Source organism: Puma concolor, chromosome B3, assembly GCF_028749965.1.
Source record: "Puma concolor isolate L17-30 chromosome B3, mPumCon1.1.hap2, whole genome shotgun sequence".
NCBI lineage: Eukaryota > Metazoa > Chordata > Mammalia > Carnivora > Felidae > Puma > Puma concolor.
Genome location: NC_141672.1, coordinates 6,235,769 through 6,256,229, shown reverse-complemented (window position 1 = coordinate 6,256,229; position 20,461 = coordinate 6,235,769). Strand labels below are relative to the sequence as shown.

At 45.6% G+C, this 20,461-nt stretch overlaps 1 protein-coding gene across 4 annotated transcripts in view; it reads left to right on the top strand.

The window, feature by feature from the left end:
• Nucleotides 1-20,461, top strand: part of EML1 (EMAP like 1) — a 185,287-nt gene that overhangs the window by 93,622 nt on the left and 71,204 nt on the right. For all 4 annotated transcript variants that reach the window (XM_025919403.2, XM_086708831.1, XM_086708830.1 and 1 more), the window contains exon 2: nucleotides 15,425-15,607. In XM_025919403.2, coding sequence (XP_025775188.1) covers nucleotides 15,425-15,607 — 183 coding nt within the window. The remainder of the gene's footprint in view (nucleotides 1-15,424; nucleotides 15,608-20,461) is intronic.

Genomic DNA, 20,461 nt, shown 5'->3' with positions numbered 1-20,461 from the left:
TCTGAAACTAATGGAAACTGTCCAGTCTAGAAGATGACCCATGTTATGGGTAATGGAACCATAAAGTACTTTAAGTAGAAAAAATTGTACACTAATAGAAATTAATACAAAATGATAAAAACAAGATTAGCTTTTATTTTTATTCTCTTTGCTGAAATGTTTTGAAACTATCGTATCAAACAAAAATTTGTTGAAGTGACCTTTTTAGATACTTTCTGGTTAAGTCCATTTAGGACCTGACCACATCTCATCTAGACGTGAATAACAGGGGCGCCTGGGTGGCTCAGTTGGTCGAGCGTCCGACTTCAGCTCAGGATATGATCTCGTTGTTCGCGAGTTCGAGCTCCGCGTTGGGCTCTCTGCTGTCAGCAGAGAGCCTGCTCAGATCCTCTGTCTCCCTCTCTCTCTGCCCCTCCCCCACTGTCTTTCAAAAATAAACATTAAAAAATAAAATTAGATGTGAGCAACAAATGTAGCAAGTGAATATTACAACAGTCCCTTTGTAAAATGAACGTTCGATGACAGCCTTAGGTCTTTTTCAAGTTCTGTGTTATGCTCATTATTTTGTCTGCTCTCCCCTTCCCCACCTCTGTGACGTTTTAAAAAAAAAAATTTTTTTTTTTAATTTTTTTTTTTAACGTTTATTTATTTTTGAGACAGAGAGACACAGAGCATGAATGGGGGAGGGGCAGAGAGAGAGGGAGACACAGAATCGGAAGCAGGCTCCAGGCTCTGAGCCATCAGCCCAGAGCCCGACGCGGGGCTCAAACTCACGGACCGCGAGATCGTGACCTGAGCTGAAGTCGGACACCCAACCGACTGAGCCACCCAGGTGCCCCTTAAAAAATTTTTTAACATTTGTTTTTGAGAGAGAGAGAGAGACAGAGCACGAGCAAGGGAGGGGCAGAGAGAGGGGGAGACACAGAATCCGAAACAGGCTCCAGGCTCTGAGCTGTCAGCACAGAGCCTGATGTGGGGCCCGAACTCATGAACTGTGAGATCATGACCTGAGCCGAAGCCGGTGCTTAACCAGCTGAGCCACCCAGGCGCCCCTCCACCTCCATGATTTTAAGTTTTCCTTCTGTGGTTGAGATTGGCAATCCTGCGTGACTTGTGTTAGTCCCCTCCCCCCTCTCCCTCCTCTCCCCCTCCCCCAGCGGTCCCCGGACTGGCTGTGCCCTCCTGCCCTCAGTGCTCCTCGTGCTGCTGGACTTCAGAACAAAGGCCAAGTTTTAAAGCATGTTGCTTCACACCTTATTGGGGGTTTCTTTTCTGCTCAACTGCAGGATCTCTTGTTTGCTTTAAAACTATAAAGTGGGGGGCACCTGATCGGCTCAGTCTGTTAAGCATCTGACTCTTGATTTGGGCTCAGGTCATGATCTCATGGTTTGTGAGATGGAACCCCATGTCAGGCTCTGTGCTGACGGTGCAGAATCTGCTTGGGATTCTCTCTTCCTCTCTCTGCCCTTCCCCCCCCCCCCGCCAAAAATAAATAAATAAACTGGAAAAAAAAACCCTATAAAGTGGAAAAAAAGAATTAGCCATACAGTGTCTAGGTCTTTTAGTCTCTGACAGAAACAAGAAACAAAATCACTTCTGCAGAGGTGGTGTGTGTGTGCATGTGCATGCGTGTAAGTGTGCGTGCATGTGGGGGGGGGTCACCAGTATGTGAGGTGTGTCTGTGTGTGTAAGCTCGTTGTGGGATAAGTGCATGTGAGTGCGTGTACATGTGGGGGGCACGTGTGTGTGTGTGTGTGTGTGTGTGTAGTATTAAGTAATCATTTCAAAGATTTCAAGGAAGGGGCACCTGGGTGGCTCAGTTGGCTAAGCGTCTGACTTAGGCTCAGGTCATGATCTCACGGTTTGTGGGTTTGAGCCCCTCGTCGGGCTCTGTGCTGACAGCTCAGAGCCTGGAGCCTGCTTGGGATTGTGTGTCTCCCTTTCTCTCTGCCCCTCCCTCCCTCCCTCCCTCCCTCTCTCTCTGCCCCTCCCCTGCTCATGCTTGCTCACTCTCTCTCTCTCTCTCTCTCTCAAAAATAAACATGGGAAGTCTGTTGGCTTGATAACTCTGGTTAGGCAAAATGAAATGAGAGTATATTTCACGATAAAGTAATTAACCCATTTTCTGAATGCTCAACTGGAGAATTTCAAGGCTGTTCTTTCTGTAAGTGATTGTTTCTATTCTTCCTCTTTGCCTCATTCATTATTCACTAGTTGAAACCCAGAAGCTCACCTGAAATGCTGCTCTTCCCGCTTCAGCTGTGAGATGATCCAGGGGTGTCTTGTCCTCACATTGCATCTCTAGCTGGGCTTTTTGCCAAGCTTGGGGCTGGGGGCAGAGCGGGGACTATTTAACTGCTCTCTCATCTGTGTTCCTGTACTTCTGTGATGGTTATTTGTTGGCCAGTCTCCTGTGCTAGACCGAGCGGGCTGCAGTTGCGAAGGTCGCGGTGTTCACTGCATCGCCCGCCCTAGGGCTGGTCCCGAAGGGTGCTCAGGAACATTTGTTGAACTGGACGGAAAGTCTGTTAGCTTTAAACCTCTAGAGTTAACGCTCTGAAGCTCTCCAGGTTCAAGAGGCTCTGCTGAAGTTCCTTTAATCAATAGACAATGGCAGTGGTTTTTATGTCAGTCAAGGGCCGCTGTAGATCCTTTCACGGCCAAGGATACGAGTGGTAGCACGAGCGTCCATAGAGACAGCTTTCCTGATGGACAGGGTCAGTCCTTGCAGGAAGCGATCGATTTCAGAGCCGGAGCTTAAGTGGCAGGTGCAGCCCAGGGAATAGCAAGACTCGGAGAGCCTGACGGACCCAGTGGATCACGGGAGAACCAGGACTCTTAGAGCAGAAAAAAATCTGGCGCCCTTCAGCCAGGAGTGGTGGGCAGGGCTGGGAATCCGACAGACTGGGATCCAGACCTGAAGATGACAGAGGCCGTGTTGCTTCTTACACTGTTTCTCTATTTCTTTTGCTATTGGGTGCTATAGCAATCAATGTAACATAATAACATGGAAGGCTGGCTTTTATTATGAAACGTCTGCCTGCAAATCATTGAGTGAGTGGTTGTTAGTCCTTACTGCTTGTACGATCTAAAATGCTAAAACCTTGTAGTAAGATCTTTTTCTTTTTTAACACTTTTTAAAATGTTTATTTTTGAGAGCAAGAGAGACAGAGTGCAAGTGGGGGAGGGACAGAGAGAGAGGGGGACACAGAATCCGAAGCGGGCTCCAGGCTCCGAGCGGTCAGCACAGAGCCCGACGCGGGGCTCGAACCCGTGAACCGTGAGATCGTGACCGGAGCCGAAGTCAAGAGTTGGACGCTTCACCGACTGTGCCACCCAGGTGCCCCCATCCTTATTGTTTTAAATAATTAACAGAGAGAACATCTCAGGATAAAAGGGACAGATTCTAGGTTAACTGTTGGAAATTAATAGTCCCCTTTGACTTCCAGGAACATGACGCAGACACCAGCATCTTTGTATCACCAGAGCATGTAGCGCCAAGAGCCTGTTTCTCTCTAGATGATGAGGTAGTCATATGAACAGAGGACGAAATGCGCTTTTCTGCTCTTTTACATAGAATCAAACAGACAAGTCGCTTCATCTTTTTGTGCCACTTTTTACCGTAAAACAGGAGTTTAACCTAGAAGTTGCATCCACGCGTGGCTACTCGGAGGTCTAGGGCCAGGGAAGAGCCACAAGGTCATCTTCTTGTCCCTGGAACCGGAGGTGATATAGGACCTACCTGGATCTGTGACATCACGTGAAACTCAGAAGCTGGCATTTGGCTCCTCGGGAGACTCAAGTCAGAGAGGGAGGTGTGGGTGTGATGCGTGGTCCACCCTCTGACCACGAATCGTGTGCCATCACGGGAGGGCTTGCTTTTACTCCAGTGCAGGCCTCTCTCGTGGACCAAGCACTTACAGAATTTGTTCAGCAACTGTCGTGAACGCTGATTTCACTGAAGGCCGGTGTTTGCTTTCGGCTGCTACGAATAACGGTAGTCACAACGGCGAGCTACGGTGACACCACACTGCCCTTTGTGTCAAGCACCTGTCTGCCATCACTGTGTTAGGTGCTCGTGTACGTTACCACCTACCCTCACAAGGACTTCCGGAGACGGGCAGTATTCTTCCGGGAGCGGTCGAGCCATTCGCCAAGACTGCGCAGCGAAGCGACGGGCCCAGGGATTGAACCCTCCACAATCTGAACCCCAGAGCCGTGCTCTTCCTGGAGTCCCAGGGCCCAGGCAGCCGAGAACCGGTGACGCGGATTGCCAGCCTTCCTGAGAACTGGTTTTCTGAACCGTGTTTGGCCCTCGACAAAATGCCATCACGAGGCTGGGATCTGTAGCCCTGAGAAGGTCCGTCGCTGGTCTAGGATACAGAGGAACTCGCGGAGCCCTTAGCCTGCTAAGACAGCTGCGTTACGGACTTCACGCCAGCGTGGGTTTGGTTCTGCGTCAGATTAAATCTCGTCTGTCGCTTTGCCCGTTCCGTCAGCCTGTGCAGCCTGATCGCAGACAGTTAGTTTCCTGAGGCTCAGATAAGGGACGCCCCGCCTGTTGTGTGTAACCAGATCCCCGCGCCTTCCTCAGGGAACGAGCAGGTGCACAGTCCTGAAGGTTCCAGTTCATCCAGAAGTTTAAAAAAGCCCCAGAGGTGAAAATACAAAGAATATTGTCTTTTTCAAACCTCCCTCTAACTCCACAAGGTGCAGTGATGCTGGACAAGAATGCAAACACTTTGGAAAAAAGATAAAGCTATTCAGTTGCTAACACTGTTTTAATGACCTCCGTGGGTACATTTTGGGGCTACAAGCTACAAGAATGAACATTACTTTAAAATATATAACCGGGTGGCTCTGTTGGTTGAGCATCTGACCTTGGCTCGGGTCATGATCTCATGGTCCGCGAGATCAAGCCCCATATCCGGCTCTGCGCTGACAGCTCGGAGCCCGGAGCTGCTTCGGATTCTGTGTCTCCCCCTCTCTGCCCCTCCTCCACTCATGCGCTGTCTCTCTCTAAAAAATAAATAAACATTAAAATCAATCAATCAATCAATCACATAACTTGGGGCACCTGGGTGGCTCAGTCGGTTAAGCTTCTGACTCTTGATTTTGGCTCAGGTCATGATCTCACAGTTCACGAGTTCAAGCCCCACATCAAGCTCTGTGCTAACAGTGTGGAGCCTGCTTGGGATTCTCTCTCTCTCTCTCTCTCTCTCTCTCTCTCTCTCTCTCTCTCTCTTTCTCTCTCTCTCTCCCCCCAACCCATCTGCCCTGCCCTGCTGTATGTGCGCACTCTCTCTCTCAAGTAAATAAACTTTAAAAATCTTAAAAAAAAATAACACACTGGGGGCGCCTGGGTGGCGCAGTCGGTTAAGCGTCCGACTTCAGCCAGGTCACGATCTCGCGGTCCGTGAGTTCGAGCCCCGCGTCGGGCTCTGGGCTGATGGCTCAGAGCCTGGAGCCTGTTTCCGATTCTGTGTCTCCCTCTCTCTCTGCCCCTCGCCCGTTCATGCTCTGTCTCTCTCTGTCCCAAAAATAAATAAATGTTGAAAAAAAAAATTAAAAAAAAAAAAAAAAGAAAAAAAAATAACATACATAACTTGCTAGGGGGGTTAATCATCTGAATTGCCAATCGGATAAGGTTTTTCTTTGATGGAATTCAGATCCCCTCTCCCATCTTGTGCCCCAGAATGCTGGGAGATGTTCAGAGGCTGGAAATGGTTTGTGTTGGTTAGACCAAGCTTTGGGTTTTGTTTTTCCTTTCGCCAGTTTCTTCGCGAGCTGAATTTGAATTTGTAAAGTCAGTTGAACAACACTGGCCTTTTCTATTCACACGAAGGTTAAGAACTACAGACAGCTCACACTGCTCCCAAGAAGTCCTCCAGTCTGTTCCTGAGAGTAGCTACCTGAGGAGCAGAAGTGAGACAATCCATGTAGGTTAGTTAGGGTAGCAGTTCCGGCAGGATTTTCAGAGCACTGGGATTACGTCACGGGGACCACCTCAGCAAGTCTTGCAAATAGAAGTTCTCTTAAGCAGACAGATCTTCAGTGTTTAAAATTTTTCTCTTTAATGTTTATTCATTTTTGAGAAAGAGAGAGACAGAGTGCGAGCAGGGCAGAGAGGGAGGGAGCCACAGAATCCGCAGCAGGCTCCGGGCTCCGAGCTGTCAGCACAGAGCCCGACGCGGGGCTCGAACCCACAAACCAAGAGATCGTGACCTGAGCTTAAGTTGGACACTTAACCGACTGAGCCACCCAGGTGCCCCTGGACCTTTCGGTTTGTAATCACTTGTATTTGAAGGTAGATATTGAGGTGGTCGGAGTTTTGTGCTTTGGGTTTGGGGAGGTTTTTATTTTAGGTAAAATATTAAAATTAGGGTTTTTTTTTTCCCTGTACAAATTTGGCAGTATAATTAAAATGGAATCTGATTTCTGCACTTTTATGAAAGCCATCTATAGAGCACGCTGAGGACACAGTGATCCTATTTTTTCATTGTAAATTTTTAGATGTGTGTGGGGGTGTGTCTATGCAAGGTGGTGTGGTAGCAGCCAACTTTGTCCTTTTCAGGGCTGTGCCGGCCCCCACAGCCAATGTGCACTGTCTCTCACAGCTGCTGTCTACGCAAAACAGCCCCCGACTCACAGAAATGCACGACTCTACGTGCCAGATTCTTTTATGACTTGGAAAACATGTTTTATTCATAAAACACTAATTTCCAATTGATTTTTTTTAATATTTATTTATTTTTGAGAGAGGGTAAGCAAGGGAGGGGCAGAGAAAGGGGGACAGAAGATCCGAAGCGGGCTCCACGCTGTCAGCACAGAGCCCGATGCGGCGCTCAAACTCACCGCAAGATTATGACCTGAGCCCAAGTCGGATGCTCAACCGACTGAGTCACCCAGATGCCCCTCTAATTAATTTTTTAGTGCTATTTTGCATAACAGTGTTCAGACAACACATGGGGATTTTGAAGGAAAGGTTAACTTTGGTGATTTTTATCAGTGATAATAATTAACAATGACAATGACTGTAGGCTGATTGTAGCCTGCATTTATTTACAAAGCATTTACAATATGCAAAAATGCATCCTAAGAGCTCTACGTATATTAACTAATTGAATAGTACAGCAACCTGCTGAGGTAGACAACTGTTGTTGTCCCTGTCTTACAAGTGGGGAAACTGAGGCACGTGGAGATACAATAACTTGCCCTGTGTCACACAGCTGGGAAGTGGCAGGGCTGGGATTTGAACCCCTGTGACCTGACTCCCGCGTCCGCGCTCCTGGTGACTAGCGGTATCCCTCTTCTGGAAGTCCTCTCCAACACTACTTTGGCTCTGGAATGGCTTCACTCGATCCTTCTTCCTGAGGCCGGAGACCCTCCCGGTTAGGTCTGCCATGGCCCAGGTCCCCGTGTGACAGTTGCTACCCGGGCTTGCCCTCCCTTTGAAAGATTTTATTCAGCTCTTGCCTTGCTTCTCAGGGGGCAGACAGAGCTAACCTACCTTTATATCCACCCCCCCCTCACCAACTTCTCCCTTCCACTTGGCTTGCCCTGATGAAGTGGGACTTCCCTGCTTTCCCTGATGAAGTGGGACTTCCCTGCTTTCCCATCCAGGTCAAGGGACAGAAGGAGAAATCACACAGAACTGCTGTCTGTTCGTAAGAAGCGGTGTAGACCTTAGGGGCGGTCTCTTTCCAGTGAGCCGCAGGTGTTCTCATTGGAATGTCTTTGCTCAGATCTCAAGGCGTAATAGCCACCAGCCTCAACAATCCAAATAGCAACCCCTAACTGACAAAGCCAGTGGGTAGACCACATCTCCCTTGGACTCCCCAAAAGTTATTTTATTTTCTATGTTAACATTCAACAAATCTGCTCTTTGGAGACCGTTCTACGTATCTTAACACAATAGAGATTCGTGTAACCCACCACCACTGTCAGGATGCGGAACGTTTCCGTCATTCCCCAAAACTCTGGAGTGCTGTGCCCTTACCCCAACTTTTGGTAACCCCCGATCTGTTCTCCTTCACTGTAGCTTTGTCTTTTGGAAAATATCGCATAAATGGAATAACACAGCACATAACCTTCGGAGACTGGCTTCCTTCGCTCGGCGTAATACCCTCCAGATCCACCCAAACCACTGTATCAGTAGTTAGCTTCCTTTTTATTACTCTACGGAGGTAGCACGGTTTAGGCGGTCACCAGTTGAAGGACATTTGAGTTGGCTGCAGTTTTTACCGCTTCCAACTTTTGTGTACGGGCTTTTTATGAATGTGGGTGTCCGTTTCTCTGGTGAGTCTGGGTCATGCGCTATGTGTATATTTAACTTTGTAAGAAACTGCAAAACCATTTTTCCAGAGCAGGCGTACCATTTTATGTGCCCACCAGCAACGTAAGAGGGTTTCATGTGCCCCATATTCTCGCTGCATCTTGTTTGGTCAGTAGTTTGTATTCTGGCCATTCTAATGGGCGTGTAGTGATATCTTGTCTCATTGTGGTTTGAATTTGCATTTCCCCAGTGGCCGGTGACACTGAACATCTTTTCATGTGCCTGTTTGCAGTTTAGCAAAGTGTCAATGAACTCTTTTGCCTATTTTTTAATCGGGTTGTTTGTTTTCTGACTGTTGGGTTTTAAAAAGTTCTTTCTATGTCTCCATCAACAGGGAGAGACAGAAAGAAAAAGACATAGTCACCAGTATTCCCAACGGAAGATATACGAATCCTACTTTAAGAGCGTAGAGAATGGAATATGTAGTTCTTGGAAGGCAAGGAGTGTGAGAAAAGATGATTTGCCAATTCTTACCTCAAGTTTGATTTCTTGGGAGAGAGAGGTCTGTGACGTGTTTTTAAAGAGTTCTAGGGGCGCCTGGGTGGCGCAGTCGGTTAAGCGTCCGACTTCAGCCAGGTCACGATCTCGCGGTCCGTGAGTTCGAGCCCCGCGTCAGGCTCTGGACTGATGGCTCGGAGCCTGTTTCCGATTCTGTGTCTCCCTCTCTCTCTGCCCCTCCCCCGTTCATGCTCTGTCTCTCTCTGTCCCAAAAATAAATAAAAAACGTTGAAAAAAAATTTAAAAAAAAAAAAAAAAAAAAAAAAAAAAAAAATAAAGAGTTCTACAGTGTTTCCCTCATAGGATCTGTTAAGTTCTACATGTATGTGAATGCTTGATGAGTTCTTTGGGTTGTCCAGCATTTAATCCCCGTTATTCTGTCTCAGAAGTACCATAGACACACTTGAAAAATGTTTGTGTATGAAACTATTATCTGTTACTTAGAACGTCGACAGAACTTGAATTTAGGGGCATGGCAGATTCATATCCAGTAAGCAGAAATTACAAAATGGTAGATTTCAATTTCAAAGGCCACGATTCTCTGAGTACTTCTTATGCTTCTCAGCTCCCTTGTCTTTGTTTCAGTTGTTTCCGTTGTCTGGAATGTGGCTCTTCTTGCCTTTCTACATAAATGTTTTTGTCCATCAAGGCCAACCCCTGCTTGCTCCTGTTTTCCCAGATGAAATCCAGATACCCATTTACCCATCTATTCATCCATGTTCCAAATATTTATTGAGTTCCTACCCTGTGTTACATGTTGGGAGAATAACTCGGTGGACCAGCAGAGAAGATTTCTGCTTTTATGGAGCTTACATTTGATCGATGTTCTCAGAGAGCAGCCAGCTTCTGATTTCGTTGATTTTCTTTGTCCATGTTTTATCCCACTGACTTCATCTCTTTTCTTATTTCTCTTCTTTTTGCTTGATTTCGTTTCTAACATTTATTTATTTTTGAGAGACAGAGCAAGACAGAGCATGAGGGGGGAAGGGCAGAGAGAGGGAGGGACACAGAATCCAAAGCAGGCTCCAGGCTCTGAGCTGTCAGCACAGAGCCCAACGTGGGGCTCGAACTCATGGACTGTGAGATCATGACCTGAGCCGAAGTCAGATGCTCAACCAACTGAGCCACCCAGGTGCCCCTTGCTTGATTTTGTTTTAATTTGCTCTTCTTTTTCTAGTTACTAGTGAAAGTTGAGAATCATTGATTTGAGGATTGTCTCCTCTTCTAACAAAGAGATCTTAAAGCTATTAATTTTCCTCAAGGACCTGCTTTAGCTTGTCCTTGTGTGTCCCACACATTTTGAAATGTTACATTTTCACTATCATTTAATTAAAAATATTTTCTAAGTTGTCCTGTGATGTTGTCTTTGACTTAATGATTATTTAGAAGTATCTTGTTTAATTTACAAATAGTAGGGGTTTTCCGTGTGGTCTTGTTTTTGATTTCTAATTTAATGCCACTGTGGTCAGAGAACATACTCTTCTAGTCTTTAAGTTTGTTCCGGTCTGCTTTTTTTGCCCAGAACCTGATGTGTCCTGGTGAATGTATCGTGTACACTGCCATTGTTGAGTATAGTTTTCCATACATATCAGTTAAGTCAAACTGGTTTATAATGCTGTTCAAAACTTCTATGTCTTGAGTGATTTTTTAAAAATTAATTGTCCTATCAGTTGCTGAGACAGGAGTGATGGAATCTTCAGGAATAATTGTGGAATTGTCTATTTCCCACTTTAATTCTGTCAATTTTTGCTTCGTGTATTTTAAACCTCTGTTATTGTGATTGTCTTTCTGATAAATTGATCCTGTTTTCATTATGAAATGGTCCTCTTTATCTCTGGTAATACATTTTATTTGGCATCTATGTTATCTGATTATTAATATTTCCACTCTAGCTTTCTTATGCTTATTGTTTGCATGCTATGTCCTTTTCTTTATTCATTTATTTTCAGCCTGTCTGTGTCTTTGTATTTAAAGTATGTATCTTGTAGGCAGCCTATAGTTGGGTATTGGTTTTTTTTTTTTTCCTGACATTCTCAGACTTTTAATTGATGTGTTTAAAGAAATTAGTGCATTAATGTAACACCAGTGTAACTATTGCTATGTTAGGTTTGGGTTTATCATTTTACTTTTTTTCTCCTATTTGTCTACTTTTTGTTCCTCTTTCCTTCTTTTCTCTCCTTTTGGATTATTTGAATATAGAATTTCAATGTAATATTTTTGTTGTTTTTTTTTCACCTATACTTATTTGCATTATTCTTTAGTAGTTCCCTGGGGATTACAATATACATCTTTAAGTTTTCACAGGTCTCTTCAGTTAATAATGTATAATATTAAAATCTTGTGTAAAATATTAAAATCTCATATAAAATATTAAAATCTTATAGATCCATATCTTCCCCATCCTTTGTGTTATGGTAGTTATATGTATTACATGTACACACCTATAAATCTTACCAGTGTTAACAATTTTCATCTTTATTTTTTTTAATTTTTTTTAATGTTTTTATTTGTAGTTGAGACAGAGACAGAGCATGAGCAGGGGAGGAGCAGAGAGAGAGGGAGACACAGAAGCCAAAGCAGGCTCCAGGCTCCGAGCTGTCAGCACAGAGCCCAACACGGGGCTCGAACTCACGAATTGTGAGATCATGACCTGAGTCCAAGTCGGAAGCTTAACCAACTGAGCCACCCAGGTGCCCCTATAATTTTCATCTTTAAAAGTTTAAAGGTTTTTAAGAACATTAACAGGAAACTGCAAAAAGAAAAAAAAGTCTTGAATTCATTCAGATATTTATCACTTCCAGTGATTTTCATTCTTTCTTGAGTATCTGAGTTTCCATCTTCTATAATCTCCCTTTACCCTGAAGAACTTGCTGTGGGACTTCTTAGAACATAGATCTGCTGGCAATGAATTCTTTCAGTTTCCATTTATCTGAAAATGCTTTTTTTTTTTTTTAAACCTTCACTGTTAGAGGCTACTTTTGCTGGATATAGAATTCCGGATTGGATTTTTTCATTCCGTACTTTAGAGATGTTGCATTCTCTTCTAGTCTCCATCCATGGTCCTTGCCCAGTATAGACCACGTCAGTTTGCTCTTGCTGCTTTCAGTATGTGCCCTTAATCTAGTTTTCAGCAGTTTGATTACGATATACCTTGAGGTGGGTTTCTTAGTGTTTATTTTGCTTGGAATTTGTTAAACATTTTGTTGTTTGCTGTTTCTGTCCTTCATCAAATTTAGGATTGGGGGGGAGGCCTTTATATTTCAGATTTTTTTTCTGCCTTGTCCTCTTTCTTCTTCTGTTCCAACTTAATGTACATTGGACTGGTTGAGGTCATCTAACAAATCCCCAAGGGACTTGGTTAATTTTTTTCCCCCAATTCTTATCTCTGTATTCTTTACCCTGGATACTTCCTCTTGCCCCGTCCTCAGGTTTACGTGTCTTTCCTCCATCATGTCCACGCAGCTGCACCCGTTCGGTGAACTCTTTACTTCCGAAAATGTGTTCTTCAGTTCTGAAATTTCCATTTGGTTCATTTTTATATTGTTTCTGTTTCTCTGCCAGTAATTCCCCCTTCTCCACTGAAATTTTCATTCACTGGAAATAACCTCATTTTCCGTATCTGTTAGTTCCAATATTTTGTTCATCCTGGAGTTGGACTCCATTTATTTTCTTTTCTCTTGAGAATGTGTTCCGCTTGTTGATTCTTAAGTATGTTGAGTAATTTTGGATTATATCCTGGACATTATGAATCTTAAGTTGTGGGGATTTTGTATTCCATGATTTCCCTCTAAGAAGTGTTCTTTCCTTTGTCTTAGCGGCTGCTTTTCTTGGCTGGACTTGAACTGCTAACTGCTTCTTGGGCAGTGCCTCCGATCTCAGTTCTGATCTTCTGCTCTTAGCTGTAACACTTGACTCTGTTCTATGCGGGTGTGATCCGCAGGTCAGCCAGAGATGGGATAGACAGAGTTTGGGAATCCCCCCGCTCTGGCTTCTTCCCTTCTGGGATTTCCCCACTCTCTTCAGTGGTCACAGTTTTTGGACTTCACGTTTTGGCTTTCTTAGCACAAAATGGCTGTGGGGGTTTCCCACATGTACCCTTAACCGCACCGCGAGTACCATTTAACTCTGGCTAAAAGCCATGGAAAGGAGTTTCTTGTATATTTTTCCAAGTGAGTGTAAACTCCCCACCAGAGTTTATATACCTGTGTCTCCTCTCCAGTACCTTCAAGTAGTTGCTTTTTGTGTAATTTCCAGGCTTAAAATTGCCTTCTGTAGGAAGGTGCTGTCCACAAGGGGTCTGTCCTACCTGGAAACAGGCACAACTCTGTGGTACTTACGTTTTATAGTTGGGACGTAGAAGATAATCAAGCAAGAGCACAGTAATGCTATGAAAGGAATAAATAAGGTTGACGTGATCGGAGCACCAGCCTTAGGTAAGGTTGTTAGGAAGGTTCTCTGAAGAGCTCTGTTTGAGCCGACACCTAAGAACAGGAAACAGAACAAGCAAAAAAAGCTTGTTAAGAAATGTTTCAAGCGAAGGCAACAGCAGATACCAAAGAGAGAGAGGTCAGTGTGACTGAAGCATGGAGGGAAAGAAGGGACGATGTGAAATGGGTTTGCAGAGGCCAGGAGACCTTATGGGACACAGGAGGCCTTGGTAAGGAACTGGCGATTAACAGATCCGTACGAGAGGCTGGGATTGCCATCGAGGTCATGGGGTGCTTAGCAGACAGATCATGTTACTTTGTCAGACTAGCCGGCCCTTAACAGGCATGACTGATACATGGTGTAGTCTTGTTTCGTTTTCTTCCGTTATTTTAACGAAGTAAAAAATCTTATTTATGTGGTCTTAGATTCCACATTGCAGCTAACTTTTATAACGTTACCATCTATCGTGTTTTCATCGAATAACAAAGATTATCCATAAGTATCTGAAGAGGCTATTAAAATACTTCTTCCTTTCCCTACTGCGTGTCAGTGTGAGGCCAAATGTTCTTTATATACTTCAACCAAAATAACATAGCACAGCAGACTGAATACATAAACAAATCTGGTTCTTCGCTAGTAAGTCAGCCATGAAAGAAAATTTTTAAACAGTCAAAGATGTCAGTCCTTTCACAAAATTATTTTCGTTTTTAAAAAGATAGCAGTTTTCCATAAAAATGGGCTACTTAATATGTGATACTTTTGTTCTTTGTAGCTGAGTCATGCTTACATATTTATAAAATGCTGTTTTAATTTTCAGCACAGCAGATACAGATAGACACAATTCACACAAACAAAAGTTATTTGTGGTCCCCAGTAAGTGTTGCTGATGTAAAGGAGTCCTGAGGCCACAGTGTCTGAGAAGTGCTGTGTTAAGGCTATTTTATGTGGGAAAGATAATACATCACGATAAATAAATAAATTATTTATCACGAGAGAGAGAGAGAGAGAGAGAATGTGAGCAGGGGAGGGGCAGAAAGAGATGGAGAGAGAGAGAATCCCAACCAGGATCCCTGCTGTCAGCACAGAGCCTGATGTGGGGTTCGAACTCAAAAAACCATGGGATCGTGACCTGAGCTGAAACCAAGAGTTGGACACTTAACTGACTGAGGTACCGGGGTGCCCCAAGCCTTTTTTTCCCCAAAATTTTTATTTAAATTCCAGTTAGGTGGGGCACATGGGTGGCCCAGTCGGTTAAGCGTCCAACCTTGGCTCAGGTCATGATCTCACAGTTTGTGGGTTTGAGCCCCGCGTCCAGCTCTGTGCTGACAGCTCGGGGCCTGGAGCCTGCTTCGGATTCTGCGTCTCTCTCTCTCTCTCTCTCTCTCTCTCTCTCTCTGTCTCTCTCTCTCTCAAAAATAAACATTAAAAAAAATAACTTCTAGTTAACATATAGTGTAACATTGGTTTCAGGGGATAGTGTTGTCTTGGGATTATGTGGCCAACCCTTCAGTTAGCATGGTCAGAACAAAAGCGAGACGGTGATGGGGGCGGGGGGTGGATTTCTGCCATGTGAGGGGAGATGCACGCTGGTCCCTCCTCTACCTCTGAGGTCTCCAAATGTCATGGGAAAGAACATGCATTGGCCCGTGTCTAGAATAATACAGTAGCGCTTAAAACCTCAGCTAAGAGGGACGCATGAGTGGCTGAGTCGGTTAAGCGTCCGACTTCTGCTCGGGTCATGATCTCGCAGTTTGTGAGTTCGAGCCCCGCATCAGCATCGGGCTCTGTGCTGACAGCTGGGAGCCTGGAGCCTGCTTCGGATTCTGGGTCTCCCCGTCTCTCGCCCCCTCCCCTGCTCATGCTCTGTCTCTCTCTGTCTCTCAATAATAAATAATGTTAAAAAAAAAAAAAACTTTAAAAAAATAAAAAAATAAAACCTCAGCCAAGAGGAAATGAAAAGCACGAACAGAATCACTAAAGACTAGAGCAGAGTGAGACGTTGTAGTTCTGTGTCGCACGAGACGGCCCATGGTTTCTGCACGAGAGCAGTGGCCTCCAGGGTATGAATGGTACCGTGTCCCAGCAATACGCTCCGGGCGTGCGGGTCGGTCCCATCCCTCCGGGGGGCACTCGAGAGTCACTTGTTCCTCTCCTTTGGTTTAGATGACAGCGCTTCCGCCGCGAGTAGCATGGAGGTGACGGACCGCATTGCCTCCCTGGAGCAGCGCGTCCAGATGCAAGAAGACGATATCCAGCTGCTCAAATCGGCGCTGGCCGACGTGGTCCGGCGGCTGAACATCACGGAGGAACAGCAGGCGGTGCTGAACAGGAAAGGACCTACCAAAGGTGGGCGCCGTAGAGGCACGGGGGCAGCGCTAGACTTGGTCTCGCGGAGGACGCTTGCCCTGGCGGATGCAGGCCCTCCTCAACAGCGACAGAACCTCAGAAGATCAGGGAAGGGCTCTCAGCATTGCCCAAACCATCACACGAGGCGGGACAGGGTCTTTAACTTTATTTAGTTATCTTTGGCTTGACATGAGGGGATCGTTAGCCTGTGGTTACATGTGCAGGTGGCCAGAACATGCTTGTGGAGTCAAGGAGGGAGCCATCCAGGGGCCACCCACCGCTGGGAGCACAGGTTTATCTTGCAAGGCAGAGCCGAGCACAAGGAAACCCCCATGATCCTCTGGGCGCCTTGGAGTCTGTTCCACCCAGAAACTTTCTGACAACTCTCCTCTCTTTCCGTGTACTCAGCTTCTGTGCTGCCATTCTGTTCAGCACAGCCACCAGTTAATGATCCTACGCCACAGCGAAGCTCTGCCCAGGACTGGGGGCCCCCAAGGGGCAGGCCCTTCCCTGAGGAGCTCAGAACCCGCAAGCTTAGGAAGCTCCTTCCGGGCACAGCCTGCTGTGTCCTTTGAATGTCCTACTCTGCTGTCCAGGAGAGTGTAGCCAGCTACAGAGTCTGTATCTCGTGGGTTTCTGGCAAATTTATTTTTTTTAACTTTTTTAATGTTTATTTAGTTTTCAGAGAGAGACAGAGAGACGGAGCACAAGCAGGGGAGGGTTAGAGAGAGAGGGAGACATGGAATCCAAAGCAGGCTTCAGGCTCTGAGCTGTCAGCATAGAGCCTGAGAGGGGGCTCGAACCCATGAACCGCGAGATGATGACCTGAGCCGAAGTCGGATGCTTAACCGACTGAGCCACCAGGCGCCCCTAAAACATTTTTTTAATGTTTATTTTTGAGAGAGAGAGAGAGAGAGAGCCAACACAAGCGGGGGAGGCGCAGAGAGAGAGGGAGACACAGAATCTGAAGGCGGCTCCAGGCTCTGAGCTGTCAGCACAGAGCCTGACGCGCGGCTTGAACCCAGGAACCACACGAGATCATGACCTGAGCCGAAGTCGGATGCTTAACCGACCGAGCCCAGGCGCCCCTGGTTTCTGGCAAATTTAAATCATTTCATTTCCCTGTGACGCCCGTGAGTGAAATATAAGAAAGCACTATTTGTGTTTGAAGTAACTTTGTAGTGACCCTCCTCTTAAAATTTTGCAAGTACGACGCCTCATAGAAGCTTCCTGCTAATCGTACTCGGTTGCCTGATGTCCACTTTGAACCCATAGACCTTGCTCATCTTTTACCAGATCCCCGCTCCTTGTGGCTAACTTTAGAAAACAGAATTCATCTTGGCTGTCAAATTCCTTTACTTAAAACATTGCAGATCACACTGCTATGTAAATGTCCCTTTAAAATTAGCTTTGTTTGTTTGTTTGTTTGTTTGCTCGGATTTAACGAATTATTTCACACTTTCCATGTTTTTCCTGGAGTCAGGAGAGGGTACTGTCTGATGTCACATATGCTAGTTTTCTCTCAAGTCCTTGGCTACATTTTCCCATGTCTGTAGGAAAAAATGTATTTCTTCTTCCTTCAGGGTAATCATCACCAGCTCTATGTGAGATATACTTGTGGACCACGTTGACATGTTTTCTGTAATTCTTGTATCTGAGCATAGTTGCTACATGATGTTACAATGTTACGTTAATTTCAGGTGTACAATTTCTACCTTATGCCCTGCTCACCACAAGTGTAGCTACCCTCTGATACCATACACGGATACATCTCAAAGAATCTTTTTTTTTAAATGTTTATTTATGTTTGAGAGAGAGAGAGAGAGAGAGAGATCGTGAGTTGGGGAGGGGCAAAGAGACAGAGTGTGAGCATGGGAGGAGCAGAGAGATAGGGAGACACAGAACCTGAAGCAGATTCCAGGCTCCAAGCTGTCAGCACAGAGCCCGACACGGGGCTCGAACTCATGAGCTGTGATATCGGGACCTGAGCCGAAATCGTACACTTAACCAACCGAGCCACCCAGGCGCCCCTCGAATAATCTTTTTAAGTACTGTTTTTCTCCTTCTAAGTTACAAAGTCATTAGGGAATTTTAAATAGAAACTAAGTTATTTTAGGTATTCTTGACCTACTCAGCTTTCCAAAAATAAATCTGATGACTACTATACCCTAAAGGGTACATTTGAAGTCGTTGCTTTATATAAAACTTCAGACTTCCAAAACGTCTATTTTTAAAAAAAATTAGGGAAAAAAATAATGCAAGAGGCCTGCCTGTTTCTTTTCTTGATTAAGAGTAAAGTTTTATGAAACTTCCTCTAAGAGAATAGTTTCTTTTCATAGTGAGATCTGATGTGTTTTTTTTTTAATATAATATTGTTTTCTAAGTAAAAGTAAATCACGGTATAAAGCCAGAGGGTCACGCCGAGAAATAGAACAAAGGTCATAAGAAAGCTGGTGAGTGGGGTGGCATCCCCCACATGGAACGGGCCATGACTTTCCCGCCTCGTAAGCAGTTAATTACAGGACAGTGGAACTGGAGGTGGGGAGGTGGAGAAGTCGGCCCATCAGAGGCTCTGGGTCGCTGCTTTCCTTCGGGAGAGAGCCGTGTTGGTACATGTGCACCTGCCGCTGGGTAGCTGACACTCAGTAGCCATGGTTCAGTTGGGGGATCTTTCAGACCGGACGGATTTGACACAAACCTCCTCTGTGTGTAAAAGGCCGCTTCACATTATTTTAGCTTGCTGTCCTCCTACAGGCTCGAAGCAGACAGGACTCAGGGCATTCTAACTTTTAAGTATTAAGTGATGTTTCCCCCCAAGGTCAGTTGTCTGAACCTTAGGGTTCAATGTTCTGAGCTTCGGGCACCTAACTTCGTGCTGTTGGCCCAGCGACAGGAATGGCGGTGCAGCAAGAAACAGGCCACGCTGGTAGGCAGTGAGCTTTCAAAGTGCTCAGCACGGCTCAGCTCGAAGGAAGTGTGTGCCGTGTCTGTGCCACAGTCACCCCGATGGGCAGACCTCAGAGTCTATACAGTAGCCCCAGGGTTGCCCGTGAGGCTGTAAATCCCTTTCCATGGTAGTACTTCACTTTGTTCGAAGGTCGAAGCTTTGACTTACTTTATTCTTCACGTTATTCTTCTTCTTCGTATGACTTCACTCGCGTAACAATGAGAACTGCCTTCTCGGGAAAATAATTCACTAACAGATCAAGTTTGTGGCTTCCTGAGACAGGGGGGAGATTGTGGCCAAGCCATCAGATGCTGGGCCTGTGGACACAGAGTGTATATAGGAGGGAGCTGTGACTCACACCGCTTTACCCTGGCAACATTCTCCTGGTGCCGGGGATTTTTAACCAGTGATGCCGTCCTGGGGCTTAGGAGTTACTAAGTCTCCACCGAAGCCCCCCAGACGTTGTTATTCGTGTTTTCTTTTGCCTTTGGGGTTTTTTTAAGTATTGAGAACGGGTTGCCCTGTCACGCTTCTTACCTACAGACAACCTCAGCCCGCAAAGGTTACCCTGCTTATGTCAGATTGACCTTCAGATGCGGAGATTTGGTATGTTTAATTTTGCTGAGCTTGGGTTACCCTGTACTGGGGAGAAGAGAATCAAATAGATTTCCCTGCTACCTAACAATGCGGTAAGAAGACCCCCGTGTATACTGATTGCTGTTGTGAGTATAAATACAGAAATGTGCTTTATGAATAAAGGAGTTCATTGCAACACCATGCATATTGGAGAATACTTGGGTAGAAAGGAGCAGAGGGAGGGGCGCCCAGGTGGCTCAGTCGTTTAAGCGACCCACTTCAGTTCAGGTCATGATCTCGTGGTCCGTGGGTTCGAGCCCCGCATCAGGCTCTGTGCTGACACAGCTCAGAGCCTGGAACCTGCTTCAGATTGTGTCTCCCGCTCTCTCTGCTCCTCCCCCACTCACGCTCTGTCTCTCTGTGTCTCTCAAAGATGAATAAATGTTAAAAACAAAAAAATTTTTTAAAAAAGGAGCAGAGGGAGTGCAAGCTACAGGGGCCGAAAACTGCAGCACTCTGTATGATCTAACACTGGGTCCTCGTTAAAAACGTTCACGTTACTGGTAGCAACAGGGAAAGCACCTGTGCATCACATTAAGCGTCACAAGCAAGATAGAAAACTGTATACACTGTAAAATTCAAGTTAATAGACAAATCTACGCAAAAAGACTGGAAAGAAGTATAACCAAGTGTTTTCATTGACTTTTTTTTTTTCCTGAGTGGTGGGATTGTGACCTTTTTTTCTTCTTTATACGTTTAGTTGGTTTCTAAATGTTCTTTGGAGTAATAAGCAGAAGAAATTTGTGTTTTAAACGTGACACTTTTCTGGGGCGCCTGGGTGCCTAGGTTGGTTGAGCATCCGGCTTCGGCTCAGGTCATGATCTCACGGTTGGTGGGTTCGAGCCCCGCGTCGGGCTCTGTGCTGACAGCTCAGAGCCTGGAGCCTGCTTGGGATTCTGTGTCTCCCTCTCTCTCTGCCCCTCCCCAGCTTGTGGCTCTGTCTCTGTCTCTCAAAAATTTATTGTTAAAAAAAAATTGGGGGGCACCTGGGTGGCTCAGGTGGTTGAGCACCTGACTTCAACTTCAGGCATCATCTCACGGTTCGTGAGTTCAAGCCCCGTGTCGAGCTCTGTGCTGATGGCTCGGAGCCTGGAGCCCGCTTCGGATTCTGTGTCTCCCTCTCTCTCCGCCCCTCCCCTGCTCATGCTCGGTCTCTCTTTGTCTCTGAAAAATGCATAAACATTAAAAAAAATTAAAGTAAAAGTGACTCCTGTTTTACCACGTAAACTGATCTTCACCTGCCCTGAGGACAGCAGCAAGGAGCAAGTGCC